At 40.7% G+C, this 23489-nt stretch overlaps 2 protein-coding genes across 2 annotated transcripts in view; one reads left to right on the top strand and one right to left on the bottom strand.

Moving 5' to 3' along the window:
• LOC141004456 (phosphatidylinositol 4,5-bisphosphate 3-kinase catalytic subunit alpha isoform-like) overlaps positions 1-5426 on the bottom strand; it is a 33517-nt gene extending 28091 nt beyond the window's left edge. The window contains exons 1-2 of the mRNA XM_073475948.1: positions 5163-5426; positions 4682-4749 (exon numbers count right to left, since the gene is read on the bottom strand). The gene's annotated coding sequence lies outside the window, so the exon portion shown is untranslated. The remainder of the gene's footprint in view (positions 1-4681; positions 4750-5162) is intronic.
• A 3271-nt stretch (positions 5427-8697) lies between these two features.
• zmat3 (zinc finger, matrin-type 3) lies at positions 8698-21942 on the top strand. The gene is made up of 7 exons (XM_073475717.1): positions 8698-8821; positions 14981-15107; positions 15393-15723; positions 15806-15946; positions 17472-17638; positions 17910-18013; positions 21734-21942. The coding sequence occupies exons 1-7, from the start codon at positions 8698-8700 to the stop codon at positions 21940-21942; spliced, it is 1203 nt and encodes a 400-aa protein (XP_073331818.1).
• Positions 21943-23489: the final 1547 nt, after the last annotated feature.

Here is a 23489-nt window from a genome sequence, read left to right as displayed (position 1 = left end):
ATCTGGTGGTTTTTAGCTCAAAATGACCTAAAGTACTGCCTTCTCGCTGTGTGAGGCTCAGCTGTGTTCACTGAGATAAAGAGAACAAGCATGTTTAGTCAACCACACAGCAGCAGCACTAAAACAAGAACAGTAACTGTTTGCAGAGCATCTTACCAATAGGCTGCACTTACAGACCAGAAGGTTTTTGGTATGTTGATTTAACTTATATTTCATCAGAAAACATGTCTTTAGTCGCACATTAAGTGGGTCATCACAGAGACCGATAATGCATAGCCTCAAAAGAAGCAACGATGTGCATGCGTGTCTATGTGTGTGCAAAACCAAAGACATATCTGCTTGTGCCCAAAGAGAAGGCAATGTGAAACACCTAAGAGGAAGTTGTACACCTCTGTGGTGTTAGAAACGAAATACTTTATCTTACCGCTGGTATCATACGGAACAATTAACTCAAGGTAGAGACAGACAATTAGTTTCCTAGTGGTCTCTAGAGAGAAAATAATTTCTAAATCATCCTGTAGATAAAATGTCTATCTGGTCCAACAATCTCAGATGAACTATAAAGATGAACTACATATTATTCCCTCATGTTTATGAATGATTCAAGTCTTGTTGCTTGTTCCAATCAACTGCCCCAACGGTGCTGTACTATCTCTATTTAGAGCGTCATCCATTTATTAGTAAGTCAAACTTCCGTTTTATCATTTGCTGGTGATGACTCAGCTTCATCATGTCGCACAATACTGAGAGACCCTGCTTCTGACGGATATGGGGAGATGTGTATGAGCCGCGTACCCATCAGAAACTGTCTTCGATTGGCTGAACAGTACTTGGCTCGACACTTGACACTAAATGCAGCAACTAAAGAAGTCACTTTCTTTTGGGCTAGGTCAACTGATACTGACCTGATGTTGAGATCTAATCCTGGAAAAGACCTTCATCACAAGTCTTCCCAGCCCATTCTCTTCAATCTGGGCTATAAGAATGCCTTATCGCCCCTCATAACAGCCATACACATAATCATGTCGTAGCACCAGGAATCAGTGTTGGATGTATTTCTAATTATTGGCTCCAACACATGCACACCAAATACCAACTATAATACTATGGGAGTCCTAAGCACTGCGTAGTAATCTTCTAGTTCTTATAGGGAAGTGAGATCATCTTTTTCACACCAAAGCAAGTTATTCAACCATGGCTGTCAAGAGTAGAGAGGCCTAGACTGGGTTTAACCTCTGACCTCTGAATCACAACACATTTCGTTTTTCAACAATCAAATAAGAATTAAAGAGGAACTAAATGGCAATTCAGTCTGGCATCTCTGTACAACAGGCCTTTTTTGTTGGAGATCATTATTTTTTAAAAATGGATATTATATCAGTACAGCAGTTTATCACATAAAGAGTAGCATGAACTTTAGGGCCTATTAAATTCATTGCCAACTATTTTGATATTCAATAATCACTTTTTTAGAAAAAAGGGAGCGAAAATTCTCAGATTTAAGCTTCTTAAATGTGAATATTTTCTGGTGTCTTCACTTCTCTACAAACTTAAAATTGATATCTTTTGGTTGTGGACAAAACAAGACATTTGAGGATGTCATCTTGTGCTCTGGAGAACACCGAATAATATATTTTTAATATACACAGAACTGTATCTGTACTTGATACTGGCTTTTTTCCTAAACCTTGACTGATTATTAAAGACACATTAATTCAATTTGTGGAAACTATTTCTCACAAAGGAAAATCAGTTGTTGTAGCTGTGATCTGATCTTACCAGTCAAAATTGGCTCATTCAATTCTCTGTTATGGAGTACTGGGAAATAGCAGGGTCACGGGGGAGACTTCATTGTCACAACTATTTTGGACAGGCTGCTCAGGTCCAACACTCACAAACACAGAATCAACACAGTGACTCAACTGTGGATTGTGACACAGTGATGGAAAAGAATGCGTTTCTGTGGGCTCTCAGAAAATTACAACATGATGCCTTCAGCCAACTTATGGCCAAAAACACTTCTCAGGAATGCAATGAAGATGAGAAGAAATCCAAGAATTATTATTATGATCAAACACATCATTTAATACTGTACAGGGAGTGTTCTGTCTGCATTGTATTAGCTCTTGCAAGTTTGTAAGCTCCTCTGTTGTGATTGTGTTAGCCGTCTAGACTATATTGTTTTAACATCTTAAGCACAACAAGATATCTGAGCTAAAAGAGCCACTAACCTAGAAGACAAACCACATTCCCTCAAAACAACACAGTACTGGCATGAACTTAGTGTTATCTCATTTTAACATAATGAGACAAACTAATTTGAAGATAACATAGTAAAAACTGTATTGATTCCATCAATGATTACTCAATCGTCAAACTGTGATGAGTTTTATGTGTTTAACTTTCACATTTTTACGGACGGATCAAGGAACTATTTGTGCATTCAGACAATATCCAACAAATCTTTTCAACAAGAGGGGGATAACTAGTCTGTGAAAAAAATAATAATTAGAAAATAGTGTTAAAATATAGTGACCATGTAGGTAGAATCTTAACTGTTCAATTAACCTGATAGAGCAATCAAATAAGTTAATGCAGACTTTCAGAGCAGTAAAGAATATTTAAATCTGTCAATATAATAACTGAAATCCAAAATGAAATCAGTCTTATTTTACAATCCTAATTTTACTTTCATATCCCAGGCTTTACCAGGAGTATATGCACCCATTGCCTCTGGATACCAGATCAGATGGAATAGTTGAGACTAGTGTTGTCAATAAAAATCAATATATTGATATATATTGATTTTTAATTTTTGAAAATGTTTCAGTACTGATTTTCTGCAGTATCTATACACAAATACTAGGTGCGTCTCTTTGCTCTCCTAACAGCGACTTGATATTTGCACCCCTGTAGTGCCAGAATAGCCTCACCTCCTCTAGAAGTAAATACACTAAGATGCTGTTGTGTCTGTTATTACACAGTACACAAGCCTTGTTGTATTTATCTTTTAATAAAAATCTTAAATTTCATGCCCTCAATGTTGTGTAAATTTTTTCGAACATGTTACCAAATATCGATATTTTTTAAAGTATTCTATCAAAGTTTAAATTATCCAGTATTGTGACAACAATAGTTAAGCAGCATGGAAAGAAGCCCTCCTGAACTGGAAGGCTTTGGCGGGCTTCCGCCTCTGAATCTCTGCCCACATCTCAGATTTTTTCAGTAATTTAAATAGATATGGCGGTGTGCTCCTTTGGTCTGCTCCATTTCAGTTTGCCAGTGCGCCGCTGAATTTGTAAGGGCAAGAGCCGGAAAAAGGTTTAAATGGAGTGTAATCTTTCAGCCAGTGGCAGCAACCATGTAAGTGTCAGCTGACAGAACAAACAACAATGTCGGCCTGCAGGGCAAAAAACATGGTAGCTTTCTTAGTTGACAAATAATTGCCTGTTCACAAAATGAATGTATGTACGCCTGAATGACATTCATCTTTTATCTTCCCTATCAATCTCCCTTTACTTGTTTGTGTTTTTATGGGCCATGTGGTCAAGGTAGGTGTACCCGCTAGTTTTACTGCTTGTATTGAGCAGGGCGTCTGGCGTATACACCACCTGACACACCTTTAAGTGTTGGTTTGCAGGTTGGAAAAGCAACCAAGCCAACCAGAGCTTTGTAGGCATGATTAAGAAAAGAGACATCCCTGTCCTGTGCCAGAGACAGAACAATGTCTACTAAAATAGCAACAAGCATACAGTAGGTGAGATTGACATAGCTGGCGGTCTTAAAATGCATCCACTGAAATGCCAGCTCTTAAATAGGCTTATTTCTTGACTGCTCTACAGTGAAACATTGATTTAGTCTGCTTACCAGGGTAGGAGCAATGGGGAATCCACAAATTGAGCACCCACCAGGTAAGGGAAGTTTTGAAGGAACAGAGTGCCTGGGTGCATCCAAAACTGACAAAGTTAAGCATCCAAGGGGTGAATGGATTGATGGCTACATGATATACAAGGTATAAGGAGAGAAAAATAGATGATAGCACCCTCTGAATTTACTCTGAAAAACAATCCTCCAACTGATGAAAACTTGTCCACCCAGTTAAAGTTTAGATTTATGGCTGGGACAAAAATGAGAGAAACAAGAAAGGAAAACAACAAACTTCACTTACAAAGAAGGGTGGCATTGAATATGTACTATGTCTGTACAAGTAAAAACAGAAAAACCCTGAGTTAGAACAAACCGCCCATTGAGCCATTCTGCGATCTGTGACCCTGATCAGGATGCAGCTAAGCACTTTAGGACAAAAGAGGAAGCTTCCTCACAACACAGGATGTGGGGAGTGGGGAAACATTGGCCTAGACACAAGCTCGCTTTGAATACTGAAACACAACTGCACGACTACTTGTGTAGCTACAGGCGACAGGTTGGCGAGATCAAACCCTAACACATGATATATTAGTGGTTAACAGAAGGCTTCACCAGTTGTGCTGCATTACACAACAAAGTGGTTTTAGGAAACACTTGTGTAAACATGATCGATTTTCAATTGCATGTTGTCCATTAAATAAGCTTTGCAATGTCAAGAGTTGGTTACAAGAAAGAAGACAACACTGGGTGTAAAATGTCTTTGCTGGAGAGTCAACAGCAGATAAAGATGGAGACAGGAATTTGTGAAGCATACCTTAGAGAGAGCCCTCCTATTGTGATGATGGGACGGTTCCACCCTTCATGCTTCAATCCATCTTCAAGCTGTCACAGAAATATGTGATGGGAGGAGAGGAAATTAAAAACACAAACAACATCACACACACTCCATCTACAGCCTGATTCACACTGGCTAGCAGCTGGTTAGCTAACGCTGGGAATGACAGCTCAGAGATGAGTTGCACAGCACTGTAAGCTCTCGATATAATGACATATATAGCTTTAATAACTATAAAAATCAACAACTTGTCCAACCACGTCAGCTCTATTTTAATAAAAACATCTATTCTCACTCATGTCTATCAGTTTGGGAATGGTTAACGTTAGCTAACTTAGCTCTCTTATTCACTAGCTAAACGGCTAACGCTGAGCCTGTCATCCCCTTGTTGGAAAATACATTAACAAGCTATTTGTCTATTAAAAGGGACGAATATATCTATTTTAGCACAGTAGCTTACCCTTTTGAGTTGGCGTCAGCGCACTGAAGTGTTTGAGGATACTGCTCTGACAGGCTCCACCAGGCTAATGCCAGTTAGCCTTCCAGCTAGCCAACCCCTCCAGCTCCCTACGGCCGGCTGGTGGCTCCCGGTGCCGGGCAGGCTGTTATCTGACGTCTGACAGCCGCTGTGCCAGCCACCCGTGACAGCCGCTGTTACTCCACACCGACACTAGTAAATCCTCTTGTGTTGTGAATTGTAAGATGTGCAGTCGGAGAAAATATGTCCAAGATGTCCAGTCAAGAAGGGCTCCACCTGAGGATGTTGTGGTAGCAGCTGAGCGGCTGGTCGACTGGACAAGTTGTCTTGCTGCGGCACTGCAGCCACGCTGTCTGTCTGGGGCCCTCCTCCCTTCCTCCCACACACACACACACACACACACACACACACACACACACACACACACACGGAGTGAAACTGTGTGTGAATCATCGCTGTGATGTATTGGTGGTATAACACATCGCCTCTCAGTTGTGTTTCAAACCACAACATCGTATTTTTTTTATTCAGCTGTTATTACTGGGCCTCAAATATCACAGATAGCTCTTTAAAACTGTTACTGGGTTTGTGGGCGTGACGCTGCTTTCACTGAGTACTAGCCCACAACCTGATGAGATATGGATAAGATGAGACATTATTGATCCGCAGGGGAGAGATTCACACTTTACAGCTGTGGTAGACAGTAACTAAGTACATTAACTTAAATATTATGAGTACTTGATGTATGTGTGTATATGAATATGAAGAGTGTAATATATTTAGTGTTGTATAAAGTACCCAGTAGTGTTGGTGAAAGGGAAAGCCCCCCATACAAATAGTACTTGAGTGGAAGTCTTAAAGTATCTGATATTAAATGTACTTGTTTTATACACATACTGTATTTACATGTATGTACATATTGTTTACTATGGGATGACCACTTATATAACAGCCTGGCCAGTTATCAATCTTATATTCAGCATTTTTCTGATTATCTGAATCAGTGTTTTGTTTTTGTTTTTTAAATTTTCTTTATTTTATTTGATTGTTGATAAAATGTGTTAATTTAAAAAATGCACTCATTTGGCCCTGATGCAGCATGTAATCAGAAAAGTAACTAGTAACTTAGTTATCAAATTATTGTAGTGAGTAACAAGAACAATATTTGCCTCCAAAATGTAGTGGAGTATACAGTAGCAGTAAAATTGAAATACTCAAGTGAAGTACTCAAAATTGTATTTAAGTACAGGTATTTGGGTAAATTTACCAACTCATTTTCGAACATGCATATTGTGTTTTGGTGTGGACCTGATACCTCAAATTTGTTCCTAAATACAGCACATTTAGGATGAATTGTTAGGTACTGGTACTTTACTCGAGTGTTTCCATTTTCTGCTACTGTATACTTCCACTTTACTCCATTTTGTAGTAAAATCAGGCTGGAGGTAAAGAGATAGAAATCCAACTATTTAAAGGTAATCAATAAAATGATATAATACAAGTAAGGAAGCCTTATAGGCCTATATTAGATAGATAGATATGAGATATGAGAAAAGTATGAATAATATACTATAAACATGACATATAAGAATATATAGAAATGTTATGCACAAAACATAAACATACACACAGTATGTAATACATACATATATACTTTTTAACTCAACGACCACGTTCCATATTTTCCTCTGGAGCTTTCAAGTTTATGTTACGGACTCATAAACTGTGTAGTGATATAAAATATAATGAAATAAGTACTATGAATAGTATGGTTTTGTAGGCTACAATTAAATATATTACTACTACAACTACTTCTACCACTACTACACCACCACCACCACGACTACTACTACTCCTACTACTACTGCTACTACCACTGCTACTACTACTACTACTACTACCACTACTACTAGTACTACTAGTACTAATACCACCACTACTACACCACCACCACCACTACTACTACTACTACTACTACTACTACTGCTACTACCACTGCTACTACTACCACTACTACTACTACCACTACTACTAGTACTAATACCACCACTACTACAAATACTACTCATAAGTACTATGAATAGTATGGTGTAGTAGGCTACAGTTTAATGTTATCACCACTACTAATACCACCACTACTACCAATACTACTCATGAGTACTGTGAAGAGTATGGTGTAGCAGGCTACAATTCAATATGTTACTACTACTACTACTACTGCCAGTCCTACTACTACTTTCACTACTACTACTACTACTACTGCCTGCCAGTCCTACTACTACTTTCACTACTACTACTACTACTACTACTACTACTACTGCTACTGCTGCTACTACTACTACCGCCACTGCTACTACTACTTTCACTAGGCTACTACTACTACTACTACTACTACTAATACAACTCATAAGTACTGTGAATAGTATGGTGTAGTAGGCTACAATTTAATATGTTACTACTACTACGACTACTACCACGACTACTACTACTTTCACTACTACTACTACTACTACTACTACTACTACTGCCACTACTACTACTACCACTACTTCTACTACTACTACCACTACCACTGCCACTACCACTATTACTATGATAATAATAATAATAACAATAATAATAATAATAATAATAATAATAATAATAATAATAATGATAATGATAATACGTAGGGATGCACAATATATATCAGACCCATACATTATCGGGCCGATAATGTAACTTTTACATTATCGGCCCGATAATGTAAAAGTTACATTATCAGTTATGGGCAGATAATGAAATTAAAGCTGATAAATAGAACCGTTAACACAAAACTCAAATAGCTTTAGTTGACTTAAGTGCAGCATTTACACATAGTATGTGGCGGTATGCACCTTTAAAGTTGGTTTGCCAGCCGCCAGTAAACACAGAGAAGAAGAACAATGCTGTTAACTATAATAATAACAATAATAATAATTAGAATAATTATAACAATAATAATCTACTTGTAAATATTTTAATTCAATGTGTACATGCTCAGTACCTTTATAACTATTGTAACACTGTATCTTTTCTTTGCCCATATCTTTCTGTACATTTCCATCACTCCGGCTGTTTTCCCAGCAGATCTGACACTCATAAATAGGCGCTCGGGTGAAGTGAGCGCACCACAGAGGTGTAACATATTTATACAATGTGTCATGATTGCCACCCATGCAAATCAGCAGCGGTGGCATCGGAAATGGACTGTACCAACAGGGAGAGGGGTGCCAAGGGAAACCTCGGCGTGATTAGTGTCTTGGAAAATCTAATTTCACGGATTAGAGCATCTCTGTCGACATTTATTTTAAAAATACAAACGCAACGTGTTTACATGTCGTGGATTAACACGTACAGTCACTTCCTGTTTCTCGCTCTGCTCTGGAGATCACCCCTGCGGGGAAAGCCACGGTGTCTGAGCGTATGGTAGCGACTGTCATCCTGCCTGACCGCCCGGTTTTTGGAGAGAAGAAGTTGGCAGAGGGATGTGACTGCGATGATGGCGCTGCAGCTGAAGAACGGGGATGCAGCGTACTACCAGAGTGCAGACTACTGCAGAAATTACACTTCTCCGCCTGTCAGATACGGTGACAGCAGCCATTATCTTGCCCGATTGCCAGGTAAGGAGAGGCTTGCCATGCAGGGTCTCCCCTCTGCTCTGCTCTGACTGTCAGCGGTCTTATGCGCTAATGTGCAGGGATGGAGGAAAAAATCTAGCCAGAGACATTTGCAGATTGTTCTGGGGAGGGTGGATGTTGAAGCCGGTTGCCCTGGTGCTGCTGTCATCATCATCATCCTCATCCTCATCATCCTCATGTCATGTCGAGGGGTGCACCAGCCATCATTCTGCTCAGTTTATGGATGCTGCGATGCAAAATCTGAGGTTGTCGAGATACTCTAATGGTCACTAGAGCTCTATGTGTCATGCTTCAGGAAGCCTCTGATGTCTGACTGTAATCTAGCCTCAATGCAATCTTCACTTTCATCTGTCGAGTATGGCAGTCAATCAAGTGTAAGTGAAGATATAGAAACTGAATCATCGCTGCTCCCTTCGCTCTAGCCTTTGCAAGCTTGATCTGTAAAGCTGATGGTGGCATGTGGCAATTACACTAAGTGTTTCTTTGTTGCACCTGCAAAAACAGGCTTTGCTGCTGGTTTCAGGGACTTGAGGCCAGCATGTGTCATCATGATCATGTACAGCCACACAGATGAATCAGATGACACAGCCTTAAGGCCGGTCAATCCTCCTGGTAATCTTCCTGCCATTAAACTGTCACGTCACTAAACCATCTATCATGTTGAGAATGCACAGACTGCAAAAAGTGTCAGATTGAAGTTAGTGGAAGTTATTGTAATTGATTGGAAGTCAAATTGAGACAGTGTAGGGCTGCAGCTAACAATTATTTACATTGTCGATCAATCTGATTACTATTTTCCTTGATTAATCGATTAGTTGTTTGGTTTGTAAAACCGTGTTGAAAAATGTAGATCAGAGCTCAAGATGTCGTCCTTAAATGTCTTGTTTTGTCCACAACCCAAAGATATTCAGTTCACTGTCATGGAGGAGCAAAGGAACCAGAAACCATCCACATTTAAAGCACTTGAACTATTTTTGGGCCTTGCAGGACGAGGCAGTTTGTTACCGACTATGAATACATATGAAACGATTTGCTGTCATCATTTTCTAATGTGATGGGCTTCGGACTTTATTTTTTCTCTTCTTGATCTTGCCGTGACTTTCTTGCACTGCAGCCACTAAACAAATTATATAAAATGTTTAGAGCTGCAACTAACAATTTTTTCCATTGTCGACTATTTTCTTGATTGATCCATAAGTTGGTCGTCCTTTAAAATGTTGATGAGTCCATTATTTTGTCCACAACCCAGAGATATTCAGTTTACTGTCACAGAGGAGGAAAGAAACCAGAACATATTCACGTTTAAGAAGCTGGAATCAGAGAATTTGACTTTTTTCTTAATGTCTCAAAGTGATTAATTGATTATCAAAATAGTTGGCGATAATTTCATAAAACAGACTGTACTTGCAGCCCAGACATGAGCCCTGCAGGTCAAAGCAGTTAGTGACTGACTATCATCAGCAAAACAGCTTGTCGTCACCATTTTCTAAAACGATCGGCTTTGCTTACTTTCTTTTTTCTCTTGTTGTTCTTCCCTCACTGTTGATTCATCTGTTGATTATTTTTTCGATTATTTGATGAGTTGTTTCATCTATAAAACGTCTGAAAATGTTGAAAAATGTTTATCATTGTTCCCAAAATGTGTCAGTTATTCGATTAATCGTTGCAACTTTGATATGTACTGAAACAATATATTATTCATGAATCAACGGGGAACTTTTGATGACAACTCTTCAAAACCAACAATCGTTTAAGGTTGGGGATTTTTCATGATGGCTTTTCTCAGTGTTTCTGTCTTTTTATACAGTTAATTATTAATTAGTTACTCAACAAAGCTAGATGTCTTGTGCTAGTTGTTTGCTGATCAATATAGTAACAGCAGCCTAATGCATAGACCAGGTGATAGCACTTAGCGACTTTACAGAAGAGCACAACTCACTTTATTGTTTATTATTATGATGACATTCAAGCCTTCAGTACTACTGGGATATACAAGTGGAAGCCTGGCTTTATTGTAATGGTACAGTAAGACCTATCTCGTCTTCATCGCTTCCTCCGCTCGTCCAGTGCCCAGTGAAGCAGATGGAATAAGTGCAGGAGGCATGTGCTTCTCATTGCTCTATAATTGATGTGACACAACACAGTATGGCAAGGAAAAACTCGAGAGAAAATGAACACTTGGCCTATTTAGAGATTCTCAGTGGAGGCCATGAGATGATCAGGCTCCAGGACAGGAGTTTTTTTTTTTTTTTTTTAGGATGGTTCAAAGCCAGCAAACCAAGAAATCTTGAGTCAAGCTCAAAAAACAGTTCCAAGTTATTTTACGAGCATTATTACATAATCCTGATACTTGATTGTGTCCTCTCCAAAAACTCAAATGCAAACAAAGTTTTTCTTGACTTTGCAGCAAGGTCCACCGCTGTGAACATGTGTATGTGCTGCAGCTCTGTAGACAGCACTTTGTGTCATGCACTGAAAAGACAATTCAACCACCAAGCAACTGAAGCAAAACCTACAAAGCTGGTGCTGACAATACAAACGATACGCCATGTAAAAGCTACAGATTCAAGGCCAAAAACAGTTGTATGTTGATGGAATGAATACCTAAAGTGAAGTGTAAGACAAACTGAAGAAGTTTTACTGACTGAAACTTGAGGAAGCTAAAATGGAAAAGATGGTGCCAAAATGTGCTAAAATGTCCCGTTTGGAGATTCAGCCTGAATATATCTCCACTAAATTCTCTATAACTTTGCTCTGCTGCACTTTATTAGCATCATCACTCCTGACAGGAGGAATGTCCAGATGTTGTGCTCCTAGAGGTTTTGGACTGCAACTACATTATATTATATTATTATACTACAAAATATTAAATATTTTATTGATGCTGTGTTCCAACTTCATTTTCCTCTGACCCAGTGAGATCTACGCTGATGCTTACACCTCTGCAGAAATCAGAAGTGTTACCTTTATTTTGGTACCAGTATTTTTTCATATTGACCTTGTCGTTGCAGAGACATTCTCTATTCATTTTGGGCACCTCCTTTTATTTTTTAGAATTTAGATTTTTTTTTATGCCAGCTCTTAACAGATCAGTTTTGTCATTTTTCAAGCAAAAAACATTTGCTTCATAAATGTGAGGATTTTCTGCTTTTCTTTGTTATGTATGACAGTGAATGAAGAGTCTTTTTGTTTTGGACTGTTAGTTGGACAAAAGAAGCAATTTGAAGACTGTAGGAAATTGTGTTTTGACATTCTTAAAGACTAAACTATTAATCAATTATTTGTGAAAATAATCAGCAGATTAATCGATGGTAGGAATGATTGCTAGTTGTAGGCCTAGTGAGCTGCTTTTCTTTGACTGTCCAACCACAGTGGCCAATATTAACCCACTTCCTCTGCTGTTCAATACAAGTGAATCACAGTTGCTGCTCCGGATGCTCTGAAAAACAGCAAATGTACAAGCGTTCATGAGCAGGATGTGACACTCACAACACTTACAAAGTCAGTGACGAGTGAAACTTATATTTACTTATACGCAACTGCTGCATGATGTGACTTTATTAATCTGGAAGCAACTCGCCCAGCTCTGCTCCACAGTTCTCCACAGTCTCGTCTTGCAGTCGACAGGACAGCAGTAAGGTCAGTCTCTTGTCCAGCATACCTTTCTCCTGAGGTCAGCCATGCCAGGTGACACTCAGGCAGCGAGACAGGCGAGACAGACAGACTGACAGACTGACAGCGAGCAGCAGTTGGAAACACAAACACTCCGAGGTTATTTTGGGTCCATGAATCACTGCCATCGGGCCTCCAATTGGATTCCAGATAAAAGCTTCCAGCACAGCGAGTTTTGACACAGCTGTTGGCCTATTAGTGACCTGACAATATATGTAGTTACACACACACACACACACACACACACACACACAATGGAGCGTTAGAGTGGCACAAACGTAAGCAGCTACGTGCTTTTTAAAACATTTTTTGAATCCATACAAAGCCATGCCATGCACGTACACACACGCACACACACTTCACACTTCAGGCTGTGATCTCTTCTGATTGGGGAAGCTTTAGGATTTTTATTGTCACTGTCTCTGTGTGTGCACATGTATGTCTATGTGACGTCCTGTATGCATGACTGCAGGCGCTGCAGGCTTGGCCCTCATCTTCATGATGCTCATTGGAGTGTGAAGCTCCTCTGTCCGAGAATGTGTTTCTGTTCGCCCATCTCTATACATCGCTCCTGCCTCAGGGCTCCGACAGATACATGCCGTCTTTTACTGTCACTGTACATCGCTCATTAGAGTTCCATACGTATACATATTGAACGTTAGGCAACATCTACTCGTCACTGGACTAATCCAATGCAAATCATATTTATCTTTGCCACGGGAAGTGATATTTTGCTTACAGTGTGTGATGTTTGTTTGTGTCCCTCAGTCAGTAGGACATCTTACAAGCAGATTTCTCAGTAATGTGGGCCTGATTTGTTTTTATACAAGACATTGACTTCAAATTCATTTTTCTGCTTGATAACTTGCTTCAGGACAAATCTACCAGAAGAGATCATACCCATGTCTGCCTCAGTGGATACTCACAAAATTTGGTGCTTAACAATTTATTATATCTTACATTCTCCAAGGTGTAGTTTGATGCAGGCTAAGATAATGATTCAGAATAAGAAGGTAGCCTTCAGAATACATGGTCGTTCAGGTTGCAGCAGTATAACAGTTTGAAGGTATACTGTGGTGTGAAAATTATGGTTAACCTACTACATTATCTTATCTATGGTATTGAGTTCTACCATACTAATGTCACCAGCTTAGATCTGGGGCTTGTCCCTGGGCACTGTGTGTCTGCACAGCTTAGTGTCTGCTCTTCCTGGATGGGTTAAATGCAGAGAACCAGTTTCACTACGTTGTACCTTGTATGTGATTAAAAAAAAACAAAAAAACAATTGTTCTTCTTAACAATAATCATGATGTAACACCATATACTGTGATATTTTCTCAGATGGTTATCTTGCCATGAAAATCTCATACTGTTGCAACCCTTCTTCCTCTGGTGGAGAGGAAAAGTCAGAGGATCATTTGGATAATTTATCTGGGAACGATTGTACGTCTGTGCCAATGTGAAGTGAAGTGAAAATTTTAATGAGCAGGTGGCGCTAGATAAAAAAGACAGCGCCATCCTCTGTGGACCATAAATGACTGTACAAAATTTCAAGACAATCCATCCAGTAGTTGTTGAAATATTTCAATCTGGACAGACCAACTGACAGGGCTTAAAATGTCTAAATACGTTCTGTTTTTACATTCACTCTCTGAACAATTTCTTTGGTACACATGTGTTCATACACATACATTTTAAAGCCATTAAGCCCTTGAAGATATATGAAGGAATTCTGCATTAAGATATCAAAAAAGAACTAGACCTTTGACATATATTTTGTTGATTTGTGTACTTACATTATCCCAAATATTTCCAACAATATTCAAACCACAGAAATCCACAAGTTTAGTCAAAGTTATGTTGCATTTCACGTGATCACCAGTCGCTACTTCGAGGATAGGGAAGTTGGCAAACGTGACTAAACATAACACACATTATCTTGTCACTTCAGATAGATTTTCATCAGCAGCGGTGGTTGCTTAATGGTGTATTTACCACAAAGCGATCATTTGTGCAGTTTATCTGCCCCAAAAAGTGATTACATCACTCTACATTAGCCATTAGCTAACGTTAGCAAGCAACAGCGCACACCAATTCAGCTCTCACCAGAGACTCCGGTTCTCTCTCTCTTCTCTGTAACGTTAGGTTCATGAAGTAAAGTACATTTCCCCTCCAGCTCCAGTCAGCAGTTAACATCACAGAAACACAAAAACAATGGTGGTCACCTCTGTGGATCGCTGCTGCAGTCAGGTTGATAAACAGGAGTGAAGATAAATCTAATTTCTAATCCCAAGAAGTTAAATATTGTTCACTGAACATGAATGGTAGTTCACTCGTGTTATTGCTGCCGTGTCTGTCTGCATCAACAGTGACTTCCTCATCAAGGTTATTAAATTTCCTTGTATAAATGTCTTTGATTTGTAATATTTGTCCATGTCTCAAAGTGTGTAATTTCTCTGATGTCAACAGGCCCAGAGACCATGTTGAAGCCTCCTCTGAGTCTCTTCAGTCACCCCCAGCAGCCTTTCCACCACATGGACTCTCTGCACCAGCTGGGACCTCCACCAATGGCGCCTACGCAGCCTCTCGGCCCACCACCCATCACCCCGGCTCAGGCAATTGGACCTCCAACTATGGTTCCCACCCAGACATTAGGGCCCCCTCCCATAACTGGAGCTCACACATTAAGGCCTCCCCCCATTACCCCACCACACCGCTTAGGCCCCCCTCCAATGGCCCCAGCTCAGCCACTGAGGCTTCCACCGATGGCACACACCTTGGGGCCCCCACCTGTAGATCACACACAAGCAATAGTGCCTCCAACCATGGACCTCACGCAACCGTTGGGGCCTCCACCTCTGAACCCTGCACACGCGCTCGTGCCCCCTCCTGTGGTGGCGCCCAGAGCCGGCCAGTTCCCCCTCCCTCCCAGCCCCCTTTCCTCCCCTCCCGCTCCCAGCCCAGACCTTTCACAGATGCCTCCAAGGCCACCAGGACCGACTCTAATCCCTGCCCCGGTGTCTGGCATCATCCCCAGTCCTCTCCTGGGTCAGTCAGCCCCAGTCAGCGAGCAGCCCCAGGATGAGGGGTCCCCGCTGGGTACGGAGGAGCAGGAGGACTCTCTGGGGCTGGGGGAACTGTGTAAACCGCTGTACTGTAAACTGTGCAACGTTACACTCAACTCCGCCCAGCAGGCACAGGCTCACTACCAAGTCAGTTAACTACACATTCATACTTGTACAAAACATGTAAAACATTAATAATAAACAAAGATTTATATCTCTGTCTTTCTAGGGGAAGAACCACAGTAAAAAGTTAAGAAATTTCTACGCTGGAAGTCAACAGCCTCCAGCCATCAGGATCCCAGAAGTCCTCGAGGCGGCTGGCCAGACAGCCCTCAGCTCAGGATCCAACGATGGTGACGCAGGCAAGCAGGTCAGATCCAAACTTAGCAACTCAGCACCAACCTACCTAAATGATACAGTTTTAGTTGAGTAGGTGGGTGTACTGCTGCTGAAGTGGCCAATCTGCTGAGAGAGGTCATTTCCCTGTGAGGAGGCGGTGGGGAACTGCAGAGTCACGCTGCTTCATTCGAACACTGGAAACTCACATCATCCACTCACCACTGAGCAATTTTCTGTCTCCTCACTTTGTAGCAGCAATTTAAAAGGGAAATATGTATTTCCTCCGACTCAAATGTGTATTACTCCGTGCTACCAAGAGTCAGATTATAAGATGATAAAACCACAGTAGAGCTGCAACTAACATTTGTTTGTTATTGATAAATCTGACGATTATTTTCATGATCAATTGATTAATTCTTTTGTCTATAAATGTCGTAATGTCCACTAGTGCAGCCTAGATGGCACTTTATTATGTTTCATTTGTCATCCAAGTGGGCACTTTTACTGCAAGTCCACCAGTGCTGAAACCAGCACATTTAATTTTTTTTAAATTAACTAATTAGGAGCAGGATATCTAATTACTATTAAGAACGTCATTAGATTAAATTGTTGAAGATAATACATTTTATTGTAAAGCCACACTTTCTCAAACAGTGGCTGTAACCCATATTTTTATCGATCAAATGCCGATATTTAAAAAAATAAAAAAGACTTTATTGTTTATTGCTTATTGTTTTATTGTCTGCCCCACCTACTATTTTGGTGTTTTCCAACAGTACTGCTCTTATAGTGTCATTTTCAGCCATAGGATGCAGTTGTTTCAAGGAAAAAGCTCTATAAAGCAGCAGTACACCACCTGCTCAGCACCAAACAGCAGACAGACAAAGTTAGCACAAGCAGGTGAAACATAACGGAGCATTTAGCAGCTTAAGAGTCAGATATTTCCCTCAGGAGTTGGTGGCGACTAAAAGACAGTGAATAAAGGACTAATATATTTCCCAGCAGCCTGAGGCATAACTCCAAATAAATCCTAATGTTATTCTATAACTGCTGAATGTGTAAATAAGCAACTGTTTTCACCTAATCAGTTTGTTTCTGCTGCCTCCCCGTGGCCCAAAAAAATTAGTCATTGTAGGTTTCTGGATTCACCATGCTGTCGAAGAGCTGCTTTTATGTTTGTGTTGCTGTCATTGTTGTTCACTTTGGATAAAAGCATTGATTGAAAATATAAATAAATAGCACATTTTTGCCAAAATTATAAAATGTACCATAGAATAGTTTTGTGTTATATTTACCTGCCTACCTCACCTAATAATCCTAAAAGTGTAGAAATAATAGACATCATAACCTGCAAGTTTTTCATGTTTTTTTTCATGTGACTTCTTTCATAATTTAATAACTTTCATCAGTGTATATTTTCCAGTTGAAAATTTTTGGAAGTTGTGGAATAATTCCTTTAGTTCCTCCCACTGGACCTAAAAACATTTATTTCTTCTCTTTCTCACTCTTGACTCCTCTCATCACAAACACTGCATGGCTTTGTCCCATCTCTGCAGGCATTGTTTAAGGGGGCGACTCGGGTCATCTTGGCCACAGAGAATGATTATTGTAAGCTGTGTGACGCCTCCTTCAGTTCACTGGCAGTTGCACAGGCCCACTACCAGGGCAAGAACCATGCCAAGAAACTACGGCTCGCTGAGGCCCAACAGAACTCCATTAACATGTAAGTTTACAGAGTTCTCGTATGTATTGTGGACTATCACACTTCACCAGACACTCATTGGCATGGGCATGAGTAGATATAGACTGAATTGAAGTTACTGAGTTCACTTCCGTTTTACACAAAAAATGACTAAACTTAACACTAGGTGATTTTGACTTGTTAGTTACTGACGAAGCCGAGCTAAACCTGTGGAAAACACATACTTTGTTTTTTTTCTCACCGTTCAGAATGTGTGAAAGTGATTTTCACTCTGGCTCTCTGCCTGTTTCAGGGAGGGCAGCAATGAGGCAACCCCAAGAAGAAACAGGAAAGATGGCAGTGAGTACAGATTGGTGAAAAACCGCCGCAGCCCGCAGGTTCCTGCCTCCATGCCAGGTAAGATATTTGAAATTAAGAAAAAGAGGCTCAGAAACACAGATACACCCAGTGACATAGACCTAGATGCACGTTTCTGCTTCAATTGGAACTGTTAATGTTTAAAAGACCAGTGTGTAGTATTTAAGGGGGTTTAATGGGATCTATTGCGTTACCTTAGAATGAGCTTGTGTATCTACAGAGGGAGCAGGTCCTCTTCATAGGGGCCGTCATGTTGCAATCGGCATGTTTCTACAGTAGCCCAGAGTGAACAAACCAAACACATTTCGTGTTTTATAAACAGCTATGCTAACAAGCTACTTCTAACTAGATGAATCGTTACATATTCAAGATTCAAGATTAATTTAATTGTCACTAATCATGCAACGGAAGATTGGTCAATGGAATTTCTGTTTGTAATTCTTAAACTACATACACACACAAAAACAAACACTCAGGAGTCTCACAGCCTGAGGAAAGAAGCTGCTCTGTAGTCTGGTGGTGCAGCAGCGGATACTTCTGTATCTGTTGCCAGACGGCAGCAGGGTGAACAGACTGTGGCTGGGGTGGGTGTTGTCTTTTAGTATCCTCTGGGCTCTGTGCAGAGACCTCACCAAACCGATATCACTGATGCTCTGTAGATGTGCACCAATGATGTTCTGGGCAGTTTTAGTCCCTCGCTGTAGAGACTTCTTGTCCTGGGCCGTCCACAAACCATGCCAGTTTGTGATGTTTCTGGTCAGAATGATTCCTATTGCTCTTGGGTAAAAGTTGACATGAATTTGGTGGGGAATTGACCCGTCTCAGAGTTAGGTTAGAGAAAGAATCAGCAGTCAACTATTCATTTATCCTCCCTGTGTCACTGGTTGTTACTTGACACACTCCAGTACTTCCTTTAAACTGGAAGTATCTATAGTCCACGTTAAAACTGTGCGGCACAGCTATTTGTCCTGTAGTGGCTCAGAATTTATTTTCCTCTCATATATTGAGGTAATCCATAATGTCCTCCGCACATACAGTATGTGCAGTATATATACCCTGAGGTCAATTTTCCTGTCTAGAATGCGACTATGGACTCCAGTAGCTGACTGAGCTGTAGCAGACTCCCTGGGGCAGAGAAAAAAAATCTAATATTTCTTCCATCCACTTGTGTTAGAATATATCAGTGAAATAAACTGCTGCAGCTGGATAAATAGACACGGTGAACACTAGAAAACTGTAAACATTGTCTTCCCAAGACGAGACTTTTTACGGTAACCTGACAAAGTCAGCTCCTTATTTGATGTTTCATTTGCTTGTTCACCCTGCCAAGGACACAGTATCTCTGTTCGTCGACACCATGCAGAAATAATCTTGTAAATATTTTACCTTTTCACCGAAAGTACTTCATTTGATTTTGTTTTCTACACTTCTTCGGAGCAAGTACTTATCCACCTCCTTTGATGTTTTGGAAATCTGGCACAAAGCTTTACCACTGTATCGCCGAGGGAATGATAGTTGCACAGATTGGACCGAGTTTTAATCTTTTGTAAGGGCTTAGCAGATAACATTATTGGCTGAAAGCTGATCTTAACTTCACCGTGTTTTCTGTGCATTTGTGTGAGTGTTTGCTTTCGCCTCTGTGAGCTTGTGTATGTGTGTGTGTGTGTGTGTGTGTGTGTGTGTGTGTGAAAACAGATCCAGACACGGTAACGTCAGACTTTCTGCTGACGTCAAACAACTATCTCTTTCTTGCCGTCTTTCCCCATGTCTCTATCTTTCCACAGAGAAAAAACAGTAGCACCTCAGCTCCAGTTAAAGCAGGATAAATCACACAGTGGAGCCAATTCCCTTCCTGTCTCACTCTCTCTTTTTCATCCACTCTCGCACACGCACATGCACGCACACACACACACACTCCAAACGTTCTGCTGATTTAATCAGTTTTCTTGATGGACAAACCCCAAAATAGCTGCACTCTCTCTCTCTCTCTCTCTCTCTCTCTCTCTCTTGCGGTTGCCTTCTCACTGTCTTTTATCTCTTTCTCTATCTCCTTCTCATTTTTCTGCTGTGTTAACACACACACACACACACACACACAAGCAATTCTCTTTTTCAGATGATCCACCTAGCTGTAATCCCAGATGACTAAGAGTCTAACGCCATGCTAGCCCTGTTAACGCTTGTGTGTGGATGTACTTGGTGTGTTGGGGTAAATGCTAATATCAGCATGCTCACAATGACAATGTTAACATTGTGATGTGAATGTCAGGACCAAATGTCATGTGAATCCATCCAGTAGTTGTTGAAAACATTTCACTTAAAACCACAAGGTGCTAGAGGATATGGTGATTAATCCAGTAGCCGTTGAGATATTTCAGCCACCAATGAGGCTGACTGACCGGCTGACGGACCAACATTACTGCAATCCCATATGGTCATGCTGGTAGTTTGGTTAAACATCCGGGAGCACCCAGGGCTCAAGCCTGACCTGTGGCCCTTAGCTGCATGTCATCCCCCTCTCTTTCTCTCATCGCATTGCCTGTCTCTCTTCAGCTGTTTTATTAAATAAAGTCATGAAAAAGGCCAAAACATAATAGCCAAAAATTAAAAGCTAAACATTTGCTGCTTTTTAGATGCCATGTACTTTTCTCTGTTCTTTTATAATTTTGAATTGAATATCTTTGGAACTGCTAGCCCGACAGAACAATTAGCAATTTTAAGACCTTGAGTTCTGGAAAAATCTGATTTATCACTTTTTAATTTTTCTGACATTTTACTGGCTAAACGTCCAATGAATTAACTGAAAGAAAGACAGATAATTGTTTATAAAAACATTAATTAGTTGCAGCCCCGTCATCTCAATAATTTTTGACAACCAACCGAGTTCTACATTTAAGTATCTCTCCAGCCGAGGGCGGATATTTCACTGCACAGTTGGGGGAAAAACAATAAACTGGAAAAAGTGCAGTTCCTGAAGGGGACACCAAAGGTGCCTGCAAAAGTAGTGTTTTATTAGATGTATGTTACAAAACATGTCATATCACATTCACATTACATGTTAATGAACTCACGGTAGATATTTCTGATGAGGGATTGTGGTGTTTCAACATTTGTAGAAGTGACACCACTGGAGATTTTTACGGAGAACTCAACACACCTTCTAACCATGTTTATGGCGACATTTTTAACGAGACCGCGGGACATCTACAGCCGTGTCTGTGGCAACCAAAACAATTAGATTTTTTAAGCCAAAACACTGTTTTTCTAACCCAAACCAAGTGTTTTTGTACTTAAACCTAACCCATTGTGACAAGAGAAAACCAGGATTATTTGTTTTAAGTTAACTTTTGTAAAGTAGCTGCTTACAGAGATCAACCAGCACCACCACACTCTCAGAGACCGCTCTACAGACACTCATACTGGGCCTTTAAGGTGACGGAGGTGCAGGTTGATTGGCAGTGGACCGAACCACTGTGAGGAATATGGAAGGGGGGGACCAATCTTTAAAAACATAAAAACACATTGTTTTGCATCTTTAATTAGCACAAGTGTTTTCAGTGCATATAATTATGTAATTTAGAATGATGTGTTGTCACTGATTCGGGTTATTGGGGGGGGACAAATCTTTTTTCCCAGGCAGGGGAGGATCCAGACCGCCTATGCCTCCAGCTGTCATGACGGATAAATCTGGCATGAATCAGCTACAGTTCACTTTTTTTTATGTCCTGTCTGTCATCTCTCCTCTCTTTTCCCCTCCAGGGCCGTACTACAACCCCAGACCGAGGCAGCGCATCCCCAGGGACTTGGCCATGTGCGTGACTCCCAGCGGACAGTTCTACTGCTCCATGTGCAACTGTGGAGCTGAACAGGAGACGGACTTCAGGCAGCATCTGGAGAGCAAGCAGCACAAAGCTAAAGTGTCGGAGTTAAGATACCGCCACGAGATGGAGAACCTCGGCTACAGCTAAGAGACACAAGAGGGGAGGGGGAGAAAAGACAGGGATTAGACGGGGGCAGAATAGGTGGAGGGACAGTAAGAGACCAAAGTGCAGGAAAGCAAATTCTGCCTCGTGTTTGAAGGGCGTATTTAGTGGAGGGATTAGCCTTAGTGGCCTCAAGATCTTGTTGCAATTCATTTGATATGTGGCTCAAACACTTAAATCCTCGTATTTGACATAATGCTCTACCACATGAAGCCATAATTGGATTTGATGGATTTATTTGATCTGGGTGTTACTCTTTAAATGCAGAGAACGGGGACTGTGCATTGGGAAAAAAGGAGGATTTGTGATGTTGCCTCTGGGTCTCAAGTCCTGAGAATTGACCCACCACCTTTTGTTTTACTGTTCCTGTTAGACTTTCCTCCAAGACTTTGAGTGGGTTGCATTCTGACTAAGGACACAGGTAGATGCAAATGAATTGCAAGGAAATCTTGAGCTTGTTCAGGCTACATGGACAGAGCCAAAAGTGTGGGACATGCCGAGGGTTAAGAGAGGATGCGAAATGTGGAAAACAGAGAGAAGCTGGTTTTTAGGAAGGAGGTAGAGACAAACAGTTGAGGTCAGAACAAGTCTCATCCTCGGGAACACAATCATCTCCGAGGTCAAAGTTTTAAGCTGAGACTTGTTTTTCAGTTCTTGTGTGTGAATCAGCCCTCCAGGTATTTTCTACAGGCCCAACAGCAGGGACTCCAGGGCCACCTAGTGACCATAAAGCCACACAAGGCTCCAATTTAACATCTTTATAACCTGATACAGGTGATTAAATCCAAAGCACTGTCGCTCATTTTAAAAAACAAAGCACAACAAACAACATAGGAACAGCCTTAGCTGACCTCTTAGCGGTCCTTTGGTGTGTGTGAAGCTGAAGGTTACACCCTGCCTGTGCCTTTAGTGAATTAGGCTGAAGAGTAAGCTTTGGCTGGCCATTTGAGTGGAAACCAATCCACAGTATTGAATGGGTTTTTCTTTATTCTCTCATCATCTCTCTTCAAATATTATGTAAATATCCTCAAATTACATTATAGATGTAAATATAGTACATGAACACTATTGATCCTTTGGTTCATGTTAGCCTAGCATATATTGTAAATACTCATAATCTATTTAATAATTATCAGGAATCTTGTATAGAGTGTGCACTGACTGAATGTTTTCCCATCAGCACTGTATGTTTGTGTGCCGATTTTACTCATAGGCCTTCCACACCATCTCGGGTGATGATGCACTTGTGTATTGGTAAAGTAACTCTGGTACCATCCGTCTGTAGTTTAAAGCTGTCAGGCCTCACTCAGACCAAATCAGGCGTAGTGGCGATTAGCTGTAGGGTTGGTGTGTTGGAATGTCCCTCCATGGCTTGTTTGTGTGACACAGAGCCCTTCAGTAGAGAGAGTCACGTCTTCTCCGTTTACTCCATTTTTTCACAGCAATGGCAGATCATGGAGTCTCTCAATAGTTCAGGAAATTAGCCATTAATACTAACAGCACGATAGAGTCTCAGCAGAAGAACATTAATG

The sequence above is a fragment of the Pagrus major genome, chromosome 11, assembly GCF_040436345.1.
Source record: "Pagrus major chromosome 11, Pma_NU_1.0".
Lineage (NCBI taxonomy): Eukaryota > Metazoa > Chordata > Actinopteri > Spariformes > Sparidae > Pagrus > Pagrus major.
This window is presented reverse-complemented; position numbering and strand designations above follow the sequence as displayed.

Excerpts from the sequence above, each read along its gene's own strand:
- zmat3 (XM_073475717.1), top strand. The coding sequence starts at position 8,698 with ATGATGGCGCTGCAGCTGAAGAACGGGGATGCAGCGTACTACCAGAGT. Across the intron at positions 8,822-14,980 it reads TTATCTTGCCCGATTGCCAG|GCCCAGAGACCATGTTGAAG; the intron begins GTAAGGAGAGGC and ends TGATGTCAACAG. Across the intron at positions 18,014-21,733 it reads GGTTCCTGCCTCCATGCCAG|GGCCGTACTACAACCCCAGA; the intron begins GTAAGATATTTG and ends TTTCCCCTCCAG.